Source organism: Tachypleus tridentatus, chromosome 4, assembly GCF_004210375.1.
Source record: "Tachypleus tridentatus isolate NWPU-2018 chromosome 4, ASM421037v1, whole genome shotgun sequence".
Lineage (NCBI taxonomy): Eukaryota > Metazoa > Arthropoda > Merostomata > Xiphosura > Limulidae > Tachypleus > Tachypleus tridentatus.
Genome location: NC_134828.1, coordinates 81,388,202 through 81,406,335, shown reverse-complemented (window position 1 = coordinate 81,406,335; position 18,134 = coordinate 81,388,202). Strand labels below are relative to the sequence as shown.

The window sequence follows — 18,134 nt, the reverse complement described above, 5'->3', positions numbered from 1 at the left end:
AGTTGATGAGGTAGTTATCATTAAATACAGTGGCGGCACCAGCACCAAAAATTTACTCTGTACTGGGTTTTGAAGTACTGAAAGACCTTGGAAAGGATCAAAAGGTTTAACCCATTCTAACATAACTAGCCATTTCCTTTTTTGGGGGGAGGATAAATAACAAGTTCTCTTAGAAGTGAATCGATAAATAATGTTCTTTCAAGCACTATTTCATAAAGTAAATAATCATTTAGTCCAGTAGTATCATTAGCATAAAAAGATAGGGTTAAAGGTATACCTATTATTGTAGGATACATCTGATCGATTTCTAGCATACAAGAAAAAAAAATCTCGTAAAACGGTAGTGCGTGTGCGAAGGTGCTTTCTTGTTATACGCATTGTAATGCTCTGTGTATATAGGATTATTTTTTGGAGGAAGGAGGCAACAAAATATTTGGGTGAGCAAGTGTTCCCTTGCCACCTGTGGCGCCGGCACGACTTAAGTAAATATATTACTTTTCGAAGGACTTGTCAAAAAAATTAATAAAATAATCAAACATTTTAATCTTAAGAACGAACCATATATTTTACAGATAGATTAGGAAATTCAAGAACTCTGAAAGAGAATTAGCAAGATGGGAAAACCGCACGTTTACATATAATGCTACAGCTCACTATCGCCATGCAAGCCTTGAACAGGGGTTACTGAGATTGTACTTATTGATCAAGATGTTAAACAAAAGAGGAGTCTTTTCGTGTAAATAGAGGGCGACTGCATTCATAAAAAAAACACGCAAAACTGAGCTTGATTGTAGGACATTATTCTGGATTTGGATTTACCACTGGTTAAGACGAGGGAGGAATAGAATGTGCAGATTGGGCAGAAATTTTGCCACTTAGATCAGAAAATAAAGCTTACACAAGAACAAGGCACACACACACACACACACACATAAATTTACCAGGAAAAGTTGTATCTGAAACTGGAACTATGAAGTGAATAAACGTAACCGAGTACCTACCATTCGTTGTACTAAGAAAATAATGACCACACGTTCTAAATACTATATAATAGCGAAAGCAGTGGTCATAATTGAATAAAAAATGTAAAGTCCTGTTGGTAAGTGTGAAGGAAACGCCGTGGAGTGGTGTAGAGTATATTTTAATTTAAAGGAAATAATTATCTCATTGAATAAAGTCCTCGCTATAGTTTATATCACATATGAAGAAATATCACTTGATGGCTTAGGCCTATTTACATGTCTAAGACAATAAATACATTGTAGTATCTATGAACTATCTTATAAAATCCTCTATTGTAGAGGAAGTCCATAATCTAGAAGTTCACACAATAGTAATAATTCTAACTATAGTAATAATTTAAACTGTTGTTGTGTTTCTAAAGTTTCAGTTTTCGTATAGTGTCATCAAGAAAGTGAATTTTAATACAGGATTTTGTGAAAATGTGTGGCTTTTCAAACCCGAAGCAAATAAGGATGACACTATATCAACTTCAGTGCGACGGTCCAGTGGAATGATTAGAAACTTTCCACTGTTCAGATTTCTGAAGAAGATAACAGAAAAATTGAATTTAATGACCTACAAAGATTTCAGAAAACAAATTTGAAAAACTCACGCTCACTAAATCCGTGCAAAGCTATCAGTTGGTCCTTTAACCCATCGTCTAATCACACACGTGACCGAAACATTAATGAATAACGTAACAGTGCAAGATGTTTTGCACCAGATGAATTACCAAATAATCTCATGTAATATGAAGTTTAAATATATCAATTTACCGAATAGGGTTTTAAAAAAAATTATGAGAAGAATAAGTTAACTACAGAAGATTATTCTGATGTGAAGACTCATTTAGCATAACAAAGATAATAAGAGATGATACCCGTAGGGTACAGCGATCCAATACTACCACCCTGGAGGTTGTGAACGACAGTAAAAAATGACTATTTCATGAACAGTTTGTTAAAGGTTCCTTCCAACAAATGAGTGATCCCAAGAAAGGAGACTCAAAAGAAGAGCGACGTCAGATTAAACCTTTAGGAAAACAAACGTAAAGTACAACAGGAACTTAATCTCCAAAAATATTCAGTCCCACGAGAAAAAACAAACAACAGAAAAAAAGATGACAGACAAACAGTATGACAAAATAAACCACAAATGATGAATCTTAAACTCAGATATTACTGAAGATAATTTGTTTGTTTGTTTTGAATTTCGCGCAAAACTACTCGAGGGCTATCTGAGGTAGCCGTCCCTAAACTAGCAGCGTAAGACTAGAGGGAAGGCAGCTAGGCATTACTACCCACCGCCAACTCTTGGATTACTCTTTTATCAAGAAAAAGTTGGATTGACCGTCACATTATAACGCCCCAACAGCTGAAAGGGCGAGCATGTTTGGTGTGACGGACATTCGAACCCGCGACCCCGGATTACGAGTCGAGTGCCTTAACCACCTGGCCATGCTGGGCCTTACTCAAGATAGAACTTCATGACAAGAATACAGCCCAATGTATTTGGAAAGTTATATAATGTATAAACACAACCTAAAGGGAGAAACATAATAAATATACGATTGCGTTTCTAAGAAGAGCAATACACAGTGTCCTTATGTGTGACGAACGATAAAGTAAACGACCAATGATACAGCAGTCTTTGTAAGAACAAGATTTAAATGTATCTTCTTACGACAAACGTTGTTATATCAAAATTAGTTTGCCTTATAAAAGGGGAAAAGGATGTGTGTATTTTAAAATATAATATTATTCAGCTGAAAAAAAATTATTTTAAAAATACTTTATATTGTTCTCTTTAAACATTGTTCTGATTATTAAGATGCTTTAAATCATGTATTGTTAAAATAATTGCTTTATTGACAATACACAGAGACTCTCACGATTTAGTTTCTTATCAAGGAAGCTTTCAGAATTGGAAAAAAAAAAAAAGCCAACCCAAAAACGTTTGTAACTTGACCTTTTTCTAGAGACTAGCTGAGGTGACAACATATTTGACACAATCGTTATCTAAACTTTTAAGATAATTTTTTTTGTTCCTAATGAGCAGGAAACACTAGTGATGTTAGTACACTTTGAATAAACAATAGGAAAGACTAATACGAACCTTATAATACTTATATTTCTGTTGATAACGCATAGTTTACGAAGTTAGAAATGGTCTAACATGGTGTTTCTTGACAAACAACTTCTGCTCATGTGATGAACCGCTGGGAAAATAAAATGCATGTGTCAATTCGAGAAACGTAACAAATGTTGAGCAATGCACGTTATTTATTTCATTATTGAGTGTTTGGACTTAATGGGCTCGTTGTGTACTGCCCACAACGAGTATCGAAACTCGATATACATACCGCAGTGCCACTAAGGGGTTTGTTTCTTTGTTGTTGTTTTTTTAATTTCGCTCAAAGCTACACGAAAGCTATCTGTGATAGCCGTCCCTAATTTAGCAGTATAAGACTAGAGGGAAGACAGCTAGTCATCATCACCCACCGCCAACTCTTGGGATACTCTTTTACCAAAGAATGGTGGGATTGACCGTCAGATTATAACGACCCCACGGCAAGTATGTTTGGTGCGTCGGGAATTCAACCCCGCGACCCTCAAATTAAAAGTCGAACGCTTTAACCCACCTGGCCATGCCGGGCCTCCACTAGGGGTCGCACATCACTTAAAACGAGGAAAACCAAATACAGTTGATAATTAGTGTTTTTATCAAACACATAAAAACAAAAACTTAGAATGATGTCACTCACTTTCTTAGCTTTTACTTATATAAATAGCAAACGTATTATATGCATGCACCTGTAGAACGTTTTTATACGACAGCTTGTTCGAAAACGGCAGCACAGTTGCTTTTTATCAAACCTGCCGCATGGAGCGCTGCAGTTAGCTTGACTACACTTTTCGAGCTCAGTGAACTGTCTTTCAATATAGGATCTCTAGCTCACATTGTGAGAGAAGTTCACCTGCTATTTACTTTAACAAATTTCTTTAACCTTAAGACTATTATGATTAAGATTATTTTTTGTCTCTTAAAAAAGAGGAATTTATATAACAATAATGTTTCATATCATTTATTTTATGAATAACTAACTTGAAAATGTTAAAATTTAAGAATTGTTCCGTAAGAAAAATATTAAAATGCTGGCTACATGAATCACTTCTATTAGTTAGTCCTACGTTAAGCTTATTCACGACTAATCATTCTTGAACAATTTACATTATTGTTAAAAGTAGTATCATTAACTTGTAGTGAAAGTTACGGTCAAATAATTGTAGAAAACAAAACTTTTGTGTTTAAAGTGACTTCTTACCTACCTCAAGATAAAAATCCACAGAATTAAATATCACTAATGGTACTCAACGCTACTTCTAAAATAGATTATTAATACGAGCAGGATAGCTGCTGTTCGGATTCTCGCTGGTCACAAGTGTGAATTAATGGTGTGTGATATTATAAATTTAGACTTTTGTACTATCTTTAACTCACTAACCGGTGTTTGTTTATTGCTTAAGCGCAAATATGTACATGGTAAAGCCCCAGAGTAACCACTAACCCATCAGAGGACAGTATTGTATAAGACATCTCTAATTTTGAGCTGCTAATAAGAGGAAAAACAATCGGTCATTGGCACCAACCTCGTAAACGACTAGTATTTATTAGATAAGTGATTGCCACACTTATAATGTCATCAGAGGTTAGTATTGTATAAGCTATATATGTAAAAACGGCTGATATGAGTAGAGAAAGCACTATGAAGAAAACCGAACAACGTTTCGACCTTCTTCGGTCATCGTCAGGTTCACAAAGAAAGAAAGAGGTAACTGACCGATAGCTGACCACATGTTTGAAGGGGTTGTGTAGGAATGCAGAGGGTTCGCTTAGATGTTGAATATTTTTATTAATATCGGTATAAAGGTGTTGCTTTGTATTGGTTTATTTTGGACTTGAGTTGTTGTATAAGTAAGGCTTCTTTAACTTTGCGTTTGTTTATGTTTATTTCTTTATTTAGTATTTGGGTGTTTTCTATGGTTATGTTGTGTTTATTTGACTTGCAGTGTTCGAAAACGTGTGAAGATGACTTTTTGCGTTCTTTGAATCTGGTTTCCTTTTTTCTGCTTGCTTCTTCAATATAGAAGTCGTGGCAGTTATCACATTGTATTTTATAAATAATGTTGGTGTAGTGTTTGTCAGTGTAGGTTTTACATAGTATAGACCTCAGTTTTGTGTCTGGGTTTTGAATAAATTTGGTATCAACTGGAATGTCATATTTTGTTACTAGTTTTTGTCAAATGTTGGTTATTTTTCTGCTGATGTCGGGAATATACGGAATGCAGCAATATATGGTGATTTTTAAATCGTGGGGTATATTTACTTTTGTCAGTTGATTTTGCTTTTTGTCTAGATGTGTGCGTATAATGTTTTCTATGGTTTGTGGAGGAAACGTATTGATGTTAATGAAGTATTGCTTTATTTTGTTTAATTCATCGTTAATTTCATCTGGTGAACATAATTTTATGTCTGTGTTTATTTAGTTTCTTAGTATGTTGAGTTTTTGTTTTGTTTCATGTGCCAAGTCCCAAGGAATGTATAGTCCAGTTGTTCGTTCCTCTATATAGTGCTTTCTCTACCCATACCACCCGTTTTTACATATATAATTTTCTCTACAAGTGGGTTTTCTCCTCATCACGGATTATTGTATAAGCTGTTTCAAATTTTGGTAAGAAGAGGAACAACAACCGATGAGTAGCAACTGCTTCATACACAACTAATCTTTACTGAATAGTTGAGTGACTGTCATATTTATAATACCCACCACAGCTGAAACTGTGATACTGTTCACAAGCATTTCTCTCTTTGAATTTCGGACTTTCTGAGTCCAAGGTTAGCACGTTAAACACTATGATATATTATCCAGTGCTACATTACTAAAGTACAATCTGGGCATTCTCGGCAGACACGTTCCAAACTGGTGTTGTCGCTATCAAAATTTTACAAAGTTCTAAAGTGAAAAAGAGATACTTTTAAGTAAGTGAGAAAGTGGGATAAGAAATTTAATTAGACTATTTTCAACTTTTTAAAAGAGTAAATTAGCCGGATAAGTAGTCTAAGGACCTATAAGCCTAAAGCGATGATCGCGTTACTAAACAGGAGAAGTTCTTAATTGTGATTGGGCAAAAAATTTTACGTCAGTACGAAAGCTGGAAGACTCGGTGGACAGTAGTTTAAAACCGTCAGACTTTACAATTGAGGCCCGGCATGGCCTAGCGCGTAAGGCGTGCGATTCGTAATCCGAGGGTCGCGGGTTCGCGCCCGCGTCGCGCTAAACATACTCGCCTCCCAGCCGTGGGGGTGTATAATGTGACGGTCAATCCCACTATTCGTTGGTAAAAGAGTAGCCCAAGAGTTGGCGGTGGGTGGTGATGACTAGCTGCCTTCCCTCTAGTCTTACACTACTAAATTAGGGACGGCTAGCACAGATAGCTCTCGAGTAACTTTGTGAGAAATTCCCAAACAAACTTTACAATTATGAAGCGATATAACTTTAAAAAAGTCTCACGAGAAAACCAAACGTATTAAACCATTACAGGAGAATATACTTGTACTTTTCGTACAAGTTGGTATTCGTTGGTAAAAGAGTAGCCCAAGAGTTGGCGGTGGGTGGTGATGACTAGCTGCCTTCCCTCTAGTCTTACACTACTAAATTAGGGACGGCTAGCACAGATAGCTCTCGAGTAACTTTGTGAGAAATTCCCAAACAAACTTTACAATTATGAAGCGATATAACTTTAAAAAAGTCTCACGAGAAAACCAAACGTATTAAACCATTACAGGAGAATATACTTGTACTTTTCGTATATCGTGTCATACATATATAATCATACTGTATTAAAACTTTGTTTAAGCACAAAACTACACGGTTTTAGAGTTATAAATTCCTAGGCATATCTTTTAGCCACCAGATGGCACTTGTGAATATAATTACAGTGACTTGCTTGTCAAACCTTTTTTCACAGTCTAAAGTACAGGCGCCACCAAAAATGTGTAGGGATTTAAAAATGCAGTAACAGACAACAGCATCTGTTTGTATGACTTGTGTTTATTAGTTAGGAAACTTATAATAGCTCATTGCTTGCAATAATTAAGTATGAAAAATAACGTCCAGTTGATGTCCAAAATGAGCTCCTACATACTGGTGTGACTTAATGATGACATCTTTCACTGCAGAGGTCAAAGTTTCATGCGGAAAGTCATTCATTTCTGTCTTTATGCTACCTTTCAAGTCCTGTACTGTTTATACACTCTGACCTTTATATAATCGTATAAAAGTTGGAAAGCGTAGAGGTAGGCTTATGTCTCCATTACGTGAAATGTCCCCCAGTTTCGATACGTGTGATGGGCAGAGCACAGATAGTCCACTGTGTAGCTTCGTGATTGACTACAAAGAAAAATTAAGCGAAATGTTCCTGTTTATAACAGTTCAGACTACACTGTCATTGTTAGTCAGGTTGTTTGTCAGGTAGACATATTTTGTTCAAACCATAATAATCCTAATAACGACATGTCCAGAAGGAGCAACATTAACAGCAAGTTCTGAGAGGTATGAGCAGCAATGATGGAGCATTCATTTGTGAAACAAAGCTCAAATATACAAAAAAATTTTTGGATTGTCCATCTGTTCATCATTACAAGTTGTACTCTTAATTTTCAGTCGGAATAAAAGATCTAATGTTTTCCATTAATAGTTTAGAAAATCTAAATGTATAAAATCTCTACATTTCTTTTGTGGGCTGTTCAACTTTAAACTGGTATGTTTATGAATCAGGATGGATGTGGATTGCTGATTAATAATCTATAAACCTAGTTTTTAAAATTATGTTCGAATATCGGAACACGAAATATATGTATTTCAGGAGTGCCACACCTCATAACAGAATGCGAGATATGTAAGAAATATATGAGTACACTGTGTCCTTCAAAACTGTTAAGAGAGCGACGTTTTCAACTTTGCAACTTCATATTTTAACTAAGAGATCAGGATGAAGGATGAAACTTCGCTAGAAGCTGAAGAAATCACGAAGTTACTTAAATATACTACATTTAATAAGAAGGTTTCCTAATAATTTTTATATCTTTGAAACTTTCGTGTATAACTACAGCTATCAGCTCAGTACTGTTTGCCAGGTTTCATACGTATGGATATATTCTGTACAGTAGGTGTCTGTAACCTGTTGGAGATAACTTTCAACAGTAAACAAACAGCAACATATAATAAATAATAATAATACATAAAACAATGTATTTAAACAAATGAAACATATATACAAATGTTCGATACACCGTTAGTTATTATAGTTGTATCTAAAGTGTTAATAATTGTCTCGTTTACGTCAAAGTCCATACGAGCCGGTTCAGTTACTTTAGAATACAATTTGATAGTACGAATTATTATTTCTGTCTTGTTGTTATAATACAGTCTGTGATAATTTCACTTTTAAATCACCAATATAATTGTTCGTTACTCCAGTTGTATCCAGGGTTTTAAGTAATTGCTTCTTTCTTCGTCAAAGTCTACATAGATTTAATAAAATTGACAAGACAAACTGTTGTTCTCTACTCTGTTATTGCAAAACAATATGTGATAATTTTACTTCCAAAATCATATTTATACGCTCTTTAAGGCTAAACTCACAATCGACGAGTCGAGCTCTATCTATCTAACACTGACTCGAATTACATTTTGGACGTGTATTTTAGCTCAACAGAAACCTAAAACGTTCTACTCACTACAATATATTATAACGTAATAATATTAAAACACTAAAACAAAGAGAAAATTTTAGAAGGTTCTAAGAACATGACGGAGTAATACAAAAGTCGCTAATTCACAACATATTATTCATAAACAGTAAAGCAACCAAATCGATTGCTTCAAAACCTAACTAAATTTAACACTCCCGCTATACTTAATTGGAAACATTGTTTATACCTAACATTGTTACGACGTCAGACATTATGTAGCTTGTCACAACGTGGAGTCATTCCTATCACGTGTGACATGTTAAAATGACAGAGGCATAGTGAAGTTGATTGTCAGTAACAGATTCGCTTCTAAGTGTTACTGATATGATGTCGCATCACTGATTCTGTGCCATTCCATACCACAGCATGTTTATTAAACCATATCTTGTTGTCTATACTCTATATCAGAAGAACGGGCCATAACATTATTTAATACACAACAGTTAAAAAGAATTGTTTAAAGGCATGCTCCCCATACATCTGATTCCATTATTTATTTCATTTAAACACGTTTATTTTCAGGCTATTTGAAGATGCTATAGCCTTCCTACTAGTACTAAATATTTTTGCATGTTCAAAATCTATTAAAATTTGGAACTTTATAATTATCAATGTTTTTATTTTTATTTTGAGACTACGAAAAGCTGCTTTGATTTTTTTTGATTTTTAAGTTTTTAACGCTGGTTTGTTAATGTAATATTTAAATTTTGAATGTATAAGTTAAATTTACTACCATAATATTAATTGAATCTTATTTATTCAGTTTGTTTGATGAATAATATATCGGCCTGTTTTGGGGAAAGTTCATGATACATGGTTAATGGGTAAATCTGCAACTGAACTCTCAGCTTTCAGAATTCCTATAAACGGTGAGATCCTATGGCTGTTATTCTATTTAAAAGATAGAACGACGAAGCATGAGAAACACGCCCACTTTAATGGTACAGTTGCAGACAAGATCGTAATTGATATTCAAAACTAATGGGACAAAACAGAAATACCTTCTTAACAAAAAGAACAAAGTCATAGCTCAGGTTTTGAATCTTTATGAGGGTTACAGAACACTGCACAAGAAAAAAGATGTCAAGTTTCTGAATGAAGGTGTCTTTATTATCAGGAGACATCAGAAACAGCTAAAAAAAAGAAAAGAAAATGATGAAAGATAATTCTTATTTGATGAGCAAAAGGCCTGAAAAGCAATGAAAGCAAAGTGTTGCAGCAACTGTCAGTGTGAATCCAGAAAATCTAAATTCAGATCCAGTAAATTCTACAGACTGTCTAGATCCACAGTCTGAAGATGACGATATTGAATTCCCACCTTACTTTTGTGCTGAGTCTACGAATACTATTTCCACGAGAAAAGGAACTAGTACTTTCGAACTTCCAAGTACTTCAGTCAGAAGTCTAAAAATGTCAACAATGTTAGATCGCTTAAATTTATCTGCAGGTAAAAGAGCAAAATTCATGGTCGCAATAATTTCAGATGTTATGATTATTTTAGGTGTTTTATTCTAAATCGATTACAAGGAGCTCAGAAAAAAATCGAAAGAAGAGTGCCATTGGTACGAGAAACTAACGTATTCCAACGAAGTGTGCAATATTTCTCTGGGACTGAAAATTTGTTCCACGAGATGAGAAGAGGAAAGTGTTTTTTATAGAAGGAATGCCAGACAACAAAGACTCCAGTAGAAGGTAGAAAACCCTGTTGTCGGACGTATTTTTGATACTAACTCTTGAAGCTCTGGATGGAAGATTGGTACTTATATGCAGTTAGGAGCTTTGCTTAACCAGAAAGATTTTTAATTTGTTTGCCGTCGCCACATAATGGAAAGAAGTTTGGTAGGAATAGTTTAGTGCCACATCCAGTCTGGACAACAATGGAATCAAAGAGCTTAAGAAATCTTGGAGAACTCTTGAGAAACGATCAATTTTTATGACGCTGATTATCTCTGATATCTGTGTATCTCTGTATATTTTCTACGGTCAACTTAAACTTAAACGGGAAATTATTATCAATTTTCTCTGCACAAAATTGGCCTTATCTGAGGATGTCTCTAAAGATTACTGCCTCGTGACGATTATCGAGAATGTGTTGAATCGATGTTGATTTTTCTAGAAGAAATCCCAGTTTTTGGACTGCACTGAATGAAAGCTGTAATTTATAGTGCTAAGATATGCGCATTTGGTGATAGTCTGAATTATGATAAATTCAAAATGGACAAGTTGCACCGTAGCTGCTTAATAAATAAATAAAAAATAAACTTAATATCCCAAATCTGTTTTATCATGAAGTCTAAGTTCAAGGGTGGACCAGTGTGTAAAGGTTTCTCATAGTGACTACAAAGAATGTTCACATCAACAGTATGTTTGATCGCATCATTAATACTCCATTCTACGTAAAAACTCTTGGTTATCATTTTCTGTTATCGATGCATCTTTTAATGATCCTCAGCTATAGAATGATCTAAATATGCACAGCAGAATTGGAGTCATTACTGCGCTCAGCAGCCATTTCTGGTACCTAACGGAAGAGGTCGCTTTTTTTGTTTGTTTGTTTGTTTGATTTGGAATTTCGCACATAGCTACTTGAGGGCTATCTGTGCTAGCCGTCCCTACTTTAGCAGTGTAAGACTAGAGGGAAGGCAGCTAGTCATCACCACCCACCGCCAAATCTTGGGCTACTCTTTTACCAACGAATAGTGGGATTGACCGTCACATTATAACGCCCCCACGGCTGAAAGGGAGAGGATGTTAGGCGCGACCGGGATGCGAACCCGCGACCCTCAGATTACGAGTCGCACGCCTTAACACGCTTGGCCATGCGGGGCCAAGAGGTCGCACCTTCTATGCTTTTATGCATCCTGATGTCAGAATTTATAAAGAAGAAATTGCTCCTCGACTGATTAAGGTGAAGGACGAAAAATTACTGGAAAAAGGAGTCCCGATGTTTCCACAGTTATCTTTATCAACTAAATTGGCGTCTGCAATTGGCAGAAAATCATGACTCGTAGTTGACATTTTTGGTATCGACATTGGCTGGTTACGCTTGTCACCAATACAATGGACCACTGATGGTGATTTCAGGGAAGCTGCTATATCAAAATGGTAAACGATCTTTTTCAGTCAAGCTCATCATGGATTTTGCAAACACATTAACAAATGATTATTTTGTTTGTTTGTTTGTAATTAAGCACAAAAGTTACACAATGGGCTATCTGTGCTCTGCCCACCAAGGGTATTCAAACCCGATTTCTGGTGGGGTGAGTCCGCAGACATTTCGCTCTGCCACTAGGGGGCACAAAAGATGAAGAGCAAAGGTAATTCATATTACAAGTAGTAAAAAAATACCATCGCAATGTCCCAGATTTCACAAAGGAAATTCTCAGTACATCTGAATTGTTATTTCTGTGACTATCTGAACCATTTTGTCGTGTGAAGTTTACGTTATTATCAAACTCACTGTGTGACTTGAATAAATGTCCGGTATGGCCAGGTGGGTAAAGGCTTTCAACTTGTAATCTGAGAGTCGCGGGTTCAAATTCCTGTCGCACCAAACTTGCTCGCCCTCTCAACCGTGGGGGCGTTATAATGTGACGATAAATCCCATTATTTGTTGGTAAAAGAGTAGTTTAAGAGTTAGCGGTGGGTGGTGATGACTAGCTGCCTTCCCTCTAGTCTTACGCTGCTAAATTAGGAACGGCTAGCGCAGATATTCCTCATGTAGCTTTGCGCGAAATTCAAAACAAACAAACTTGAATATTGATTACAGCAAATATGATTTTTGTATATGCATTAGTATTTTAACTATATAAGTATAGCATATAACGAACCATTTTAAATTATCCATTTTCTACTAGCAAGGTTTTAAATGATCTTTAAGACTTCAAACATAACTCGGGCTATTTAGAATGATCAATTTAACGGAAGAATGCTCGAGAAGCGCATATTTTTAAATATGAAATTTTCGGAGCACCCTATTAATCATTCCGTAGTAGGTTAAAACGAGTTTCGTCATAAGCTAATATTAAAACAACAAAAAAACACTGTTAGAGCTGGTTCAAGACGAGTTTGGAGATATTAAAACAACAAAAAAACACTGTTAGAGCTGGTTCAAGACGAGTTTGAAGATATTAAAACAACAACAAAACACTGTTAGAGCTGGTTCAAGACGAGTTTGAAGATATCAAAACAACAAAAAAACACTGTTAGAGCTGGTTCAAGACGAGTTTGAAGATATTAAAACAACAAAAAAACACTGTTAGAGCTGGTTCAAGACGAGTTTGAAGATATTAAAACAACAAAAAAACACTGTTAGAGCTGGTTCAAGACGAGTTTGAAGATATTAAAACAACAAAAAAACACTGTTAGAGCTGGTTCAAGACGAGTTTGAAGGGCTCAAAGAATCCGCATCATAATTTTAGGGGCGCAAACAGTGTAAACATTTATAACAATAATTACAAGCAATAAACAAAAGACTATTTATGGTGAAAGTTTGTGTGCAGAACTTAAATTAATATTACATTGAATACGAGAAAAATCAGCCCCAGAAATGATCGTATTTTATCTACATAAAAACCAAATAAAATTTTCTAAGAATTTTACTAACTTCGTCCGTTTGTGTGGCAAATGGCGAAATATGTTTCGAGACTATGGTTTACAAAAACATTTTTGCGTTCCACAATGAGTCATGAGAGATTACTTGGTCTAGCAAAAATTTCTATTGAAAATGAAACGATCAGATAAATTCATACGAACAAATTTAAAGAAAAGTTTTGCCATGTTAAAAGCTCGTAAAGTTCCATTTTGTAAGAAATAATATTTGATTTTATGTGTATTTTTAACATTTACCTTTTTTGTACTCTGTATTCTAGTTTTAAAAAGTAATCAAAAATTTGTAACGTACAGAAAGTAAAACATACATATATATGTATCTAAACATACGAAATAGTTTTTTTTTTGTTTTAAGTTTCGCGCAAAGCTACACGAGGGTTATCTGCGCTAGCCGTTCCAAATGGAGCAGTGTAAGACTAGAGGAAAGGCAGCTAGTCATCACCACCCACCGCCAACACTTGGACTACTCTTTTACCAACGAATAGTGGGATTGACCTTTACATTACAACGCCCCCACGGCTGAAAGGGCGAGCATGTTTGGTATGACGGGAATTCAACCCCGCGACCTTCGGAACATATGAAATAGAGCGCAATTTTTATTTTCGCATCTTTCCAGTTTTGAAATTCTGTCAGCAATGGATACCGTTTTCTACAAAGTCATAGTAAATATCATTTACACTGTTTTATTCAAAATAGAAAAAAAATTCGAGATTTAAGGACCTCTGTAGAAAAACTGGAAACATAAAAAAAAAAAAAAATGATTGTATTGTTTTAACCAATCAACCGTCAGCACCCAATCTCTGGAAATATTTGATTAAAATGTACCTACCATATAAACCAATAAATTGATCGGGCAGAAAAAAAGAAAAATAGATTACAACATAAAAGGCAAAATTTCTACTTCTATTTTTAGCTGTATCAGCATTATCAGATTAACTCCATCATACCCTAATACCAGAAAATAAAATAACCCAAAATAACTTAAGAAGATATTGAAATATCCCGATTTTTCTTACATTATCGTTTTTAACAAAGAATTAAGTACATCAAATATTGTTACTATGTTTTCTGTGGTTTTTATTCTTTTACCTGCAAGAGACTTTTCTGACGGATATTCCTCTATCCGGACGAATGCATGGGTTCCTTTCCAGTAACTGGTAGAAGGGTGGCTTTCATCGTATGAACGTTGTGCTGAACCTGGGTCGGAAGAGAAAATTGGTCGATTTTCAAACCATAACCTACACAGCAGCAAAACACACACTAAAAAAAGTACTTCATGTACTAGGTTTATCATTGTAAGTCTCTTTCACTCACAAAATTTAAATTCTGTCTTCACCAACTGCTTCAAACATGTGTTTGTTTCCTTTTTAAAAAAAATTAAGACGTTTAAATTGTTTGACGAGAAGGACTTTTAAGTCACGTGATGAATGCGTGGCATTAAGAATAGGAATTTTTTTAAAGTGCATGAAACACAAAATATTATAAAAATAAAGTTAGGCTAGAGGTTACCGTCTAAAACAGTAGATTTGGATTGACTATTCATTACTTCAGTTTCCTGAATATTATATAGCGACTACTGTAATTCTGTAACTTAGGTCTATCAGCAAACGTTACTTAAGTAAATTTGTAAAGTTTCAGTCCAACACCATTTATTAAATTTTATCTCCTTGTACATATTCTGCATTAATAAACTGAGTTTTAACGTTAAATCACTCTACGCTATGTTAAAAAGATATTGACTCAACGAAAATTTTAAAAAATATAGCTTTTATCAAGTTCAGAATAAATATCATCTACCTTATTTGACCCAAATCAAAAGCACCTAGTGGTACAGCGATATCCGTACTGGGCAAAGCCCAGATAGCCCATTATATAGCTTTGTGCTTAACTTCAAACAGATCAAAATAGAACATTTTGTAATTTAAAGTCTGTTGGAGAGAACTGGGCAATACTCATTAAAATGGTAAGTAATGCTATTGATTATTACGATGTTTGCTTGTTTTAGAATTTTGCGCTATGCTAGCTACACGAGGGCTATCTGTGCTAAGCTACACGAGGGCTATCTATGCTAGCTGTCACTAATTTAGCCGTGTAAGACAAGAGGGACGACAGCCAGTAATGAACACCCACCACCAACTTTTGAACCACTCTTTTACCAACGAATAGCTAGATTGACCGTCACATTATAACGCCCCACTGCTGGAAGGGCGAAAATATTTGATGTGACAGGGTTTCGAACCGCGACTCTCAGATGACGAATTGAGCGCCTTACCCACCTGGCCATGCCGGGCCTGATTAGTAGGATTGTTCCAGTAGATTGAACTAGAAGTTTTGTTATCATGTTGTATGTTACGTAAGCTTTGTGAATATCCAGCTTACGTTCCAGTGAACTACTAAATATGTGAAAGTTCAAAGCAAAAATGTGAAATTATTGTTTTGTTATCTACTTTAATACCGTTATTGATGAAACATTTTCGTTTTTCTTAAGCAGATTACATTCTGCATTATTAATTATTAACACTGAATAATCCAACGAGAGACACCATTACAAGTGTAATGAATGGTATTATTTGTAAAAATTGAAATAGAACCTAGACTTAACATCAAAAGCAACTCGTGCTCGAAGCGAGGTGGGAGTGACGAAAAGGTTACAGACGATCGAGAAAAGACGAAATTAAAAAAATACACATACACACACATAAAATGTGCGCAAACTCAAAAAGAAAAAGACACATAGTGAAGACAACAAATACAAAAATGAGAAATACAGAACTATGAACATAAATAAATTTTATCGAATGAAAGATCGAAGAAGCCAAAGGAGATTTACAAAAAATATTATAACAACAAATATAAAGGAATTCAAAAAGTTTAAAAATAGAATATTTGTTTTTTTTTTAAATTTTGCACAAAGCTACTCGAGGGCTATCTGTGCTAGCCGTCCCTAATTTAGCAGTGTAAGACTAGAGGGAAGGCAGCTAGTCATCACCACCCACCACCAACTCTTGGGCTACTCTTTTACCAACGAATAGTGGGATTAACCGTCACTTTATAACGTCCCCACGGCTGAAAGGGCGAACATGTTTAGCGCGACGGGGATGCGAACCCGCGACCCTCAGATTACGAGTCGCACGCCTTAACACGCTTGGCCATAGAAATAGAATACAAAAGAAGGATGAGACTTGGGTGAATTTGTGGGAAATGTTCAAAGATTTATCCAATTATCATACTGACCTGTTCTACGTGAAATAATGGGTTTCTTGGAACGTAAGCCAATTCCAGATGCCATACTAAATGACAATGTGTGAATAAAGCTAAAGCAAATTAGGTTTGCATCGTAGGCAGAGGCTATTCATTTAGTGACAAAGTCGATTAAAGTTGCAGATAAACAACTAAAAGCACGATCCAAGTATTATGAGATTATCAGCTCGAGTAGTGTAGAAACCATTAACTCTCTTTAATGTAAGTCCAGAAAATCTTAAATGATTAATTAGAAAAACTGTTTACTCAGAATGGAAAGTGGTGTATAACAAGACAGATGATGTTTTAATTGCAACTTAAAGGGGCATATTGCCAAGAAATACAGAAGAAAATCCTGTATTAAATAGAAATTACTTCCAAAAGGTGAGAAAAATGGTAGATAACAGACATTAGTCAGAGACGGTGATGAATCATGTGTTGGGTCCTAAGAATTATAGCACTCCTTATGCTATAATACAATATTTATGCAATTGACGCAAAGAAATATTGCATATTGGGAATAAATTCCACTCTTAAACACCGAACTTACATTAAACTATCTTCAAATATTTCACAGCTCATGTACACCAAATGATAATTACATTACTATATGTAGAATAACCAGTAATGAGAAGAATAGAAGCAGAGAATAACTAAAAATTCAACATAAAGTGCCACAAAGTAAAATCGAAGAACACAATGGTTTGTTCACTGTGGTCTTCTTTGTAAGTACGTCAGAGGTAAACCTATTTACTGAAGAGCTCTTGTAGAGACACTTTCCAGAGTGTCATCTGTAATGGAGTCAGTAGGGATATTCTACAACTTTCAACTTAAAGAGGACTGTCCCAGTAACAATAGATTGTAATATTTATATTGTTAATTCTTGCTTTATTGTTATGGAAGTTTAAGCTTAATAAACCAGTGTGTTATCTTCGTAATAAAATTGTTCAATAGACTTCATAATCCAAGGAGTGGAGACACCATTTAGACGTTTGTGTTGTTATTTATCTGGAGGTAGTTTAACCTCACGCGACGAGGTCAAGGCTATATGACTAAAACTTTCTTGAAAGTGTAGGAAACGCTTTGTGCTGTATGAAAACAAAACAAAACAAAACGAGTTGGGCAAGTAATTATTAATTAGCGAGTTTTTTTACAGTAGATTAATTATTGAATCAGTGAATCTGTCAATTAGTTATTTGCTGCTTAAGTTATATGAATATTGAGTTTATATTCTAGTGAACTACTAGAGATACGAAGAGAGCTGAGAGAAGTTGTTTTAGTATTTACTTTAGTTCTATGAACATAGGTTTATCAGCACACGTTGCTAAGCTAACTTGTAAACTTATTGTTGAAGAAACAAGATGCTTTTGTTATCGTTAAATTGATTACATTTGGGATTATTATTTTACCAAATGATCCAAAATAGTCTGTTCAACAATTGAAACTATTACAACAACATTCTTGCA

The 18,134-nt window shown here is 35.0% G+C and overlaps 1 protein-coding gene across 1 annotated transcript in view; it reads right to left on the bottom strand.

The window, feature by feature from the left end:
• LOC143249544 (cell adhesion molecule Dscam1-like) overlaps positions 1 to 18,134 on the bottom strand; it is a 135,658-nt gene that overhangs the window by 11,401 nt on the left and 106,123 nt on the right. The window contains exon 24 of the mRNA XM_076499570.1: positions 14,518 to 14,625. Within this exon, the coding sequence (XP_076355685.1) occupies positions 14,518 to 14,625 (108 nt within the window). The remainder of the gene's footprint in view (positions 1 to 14,517; positions 14,626 to 18,134) is intronic.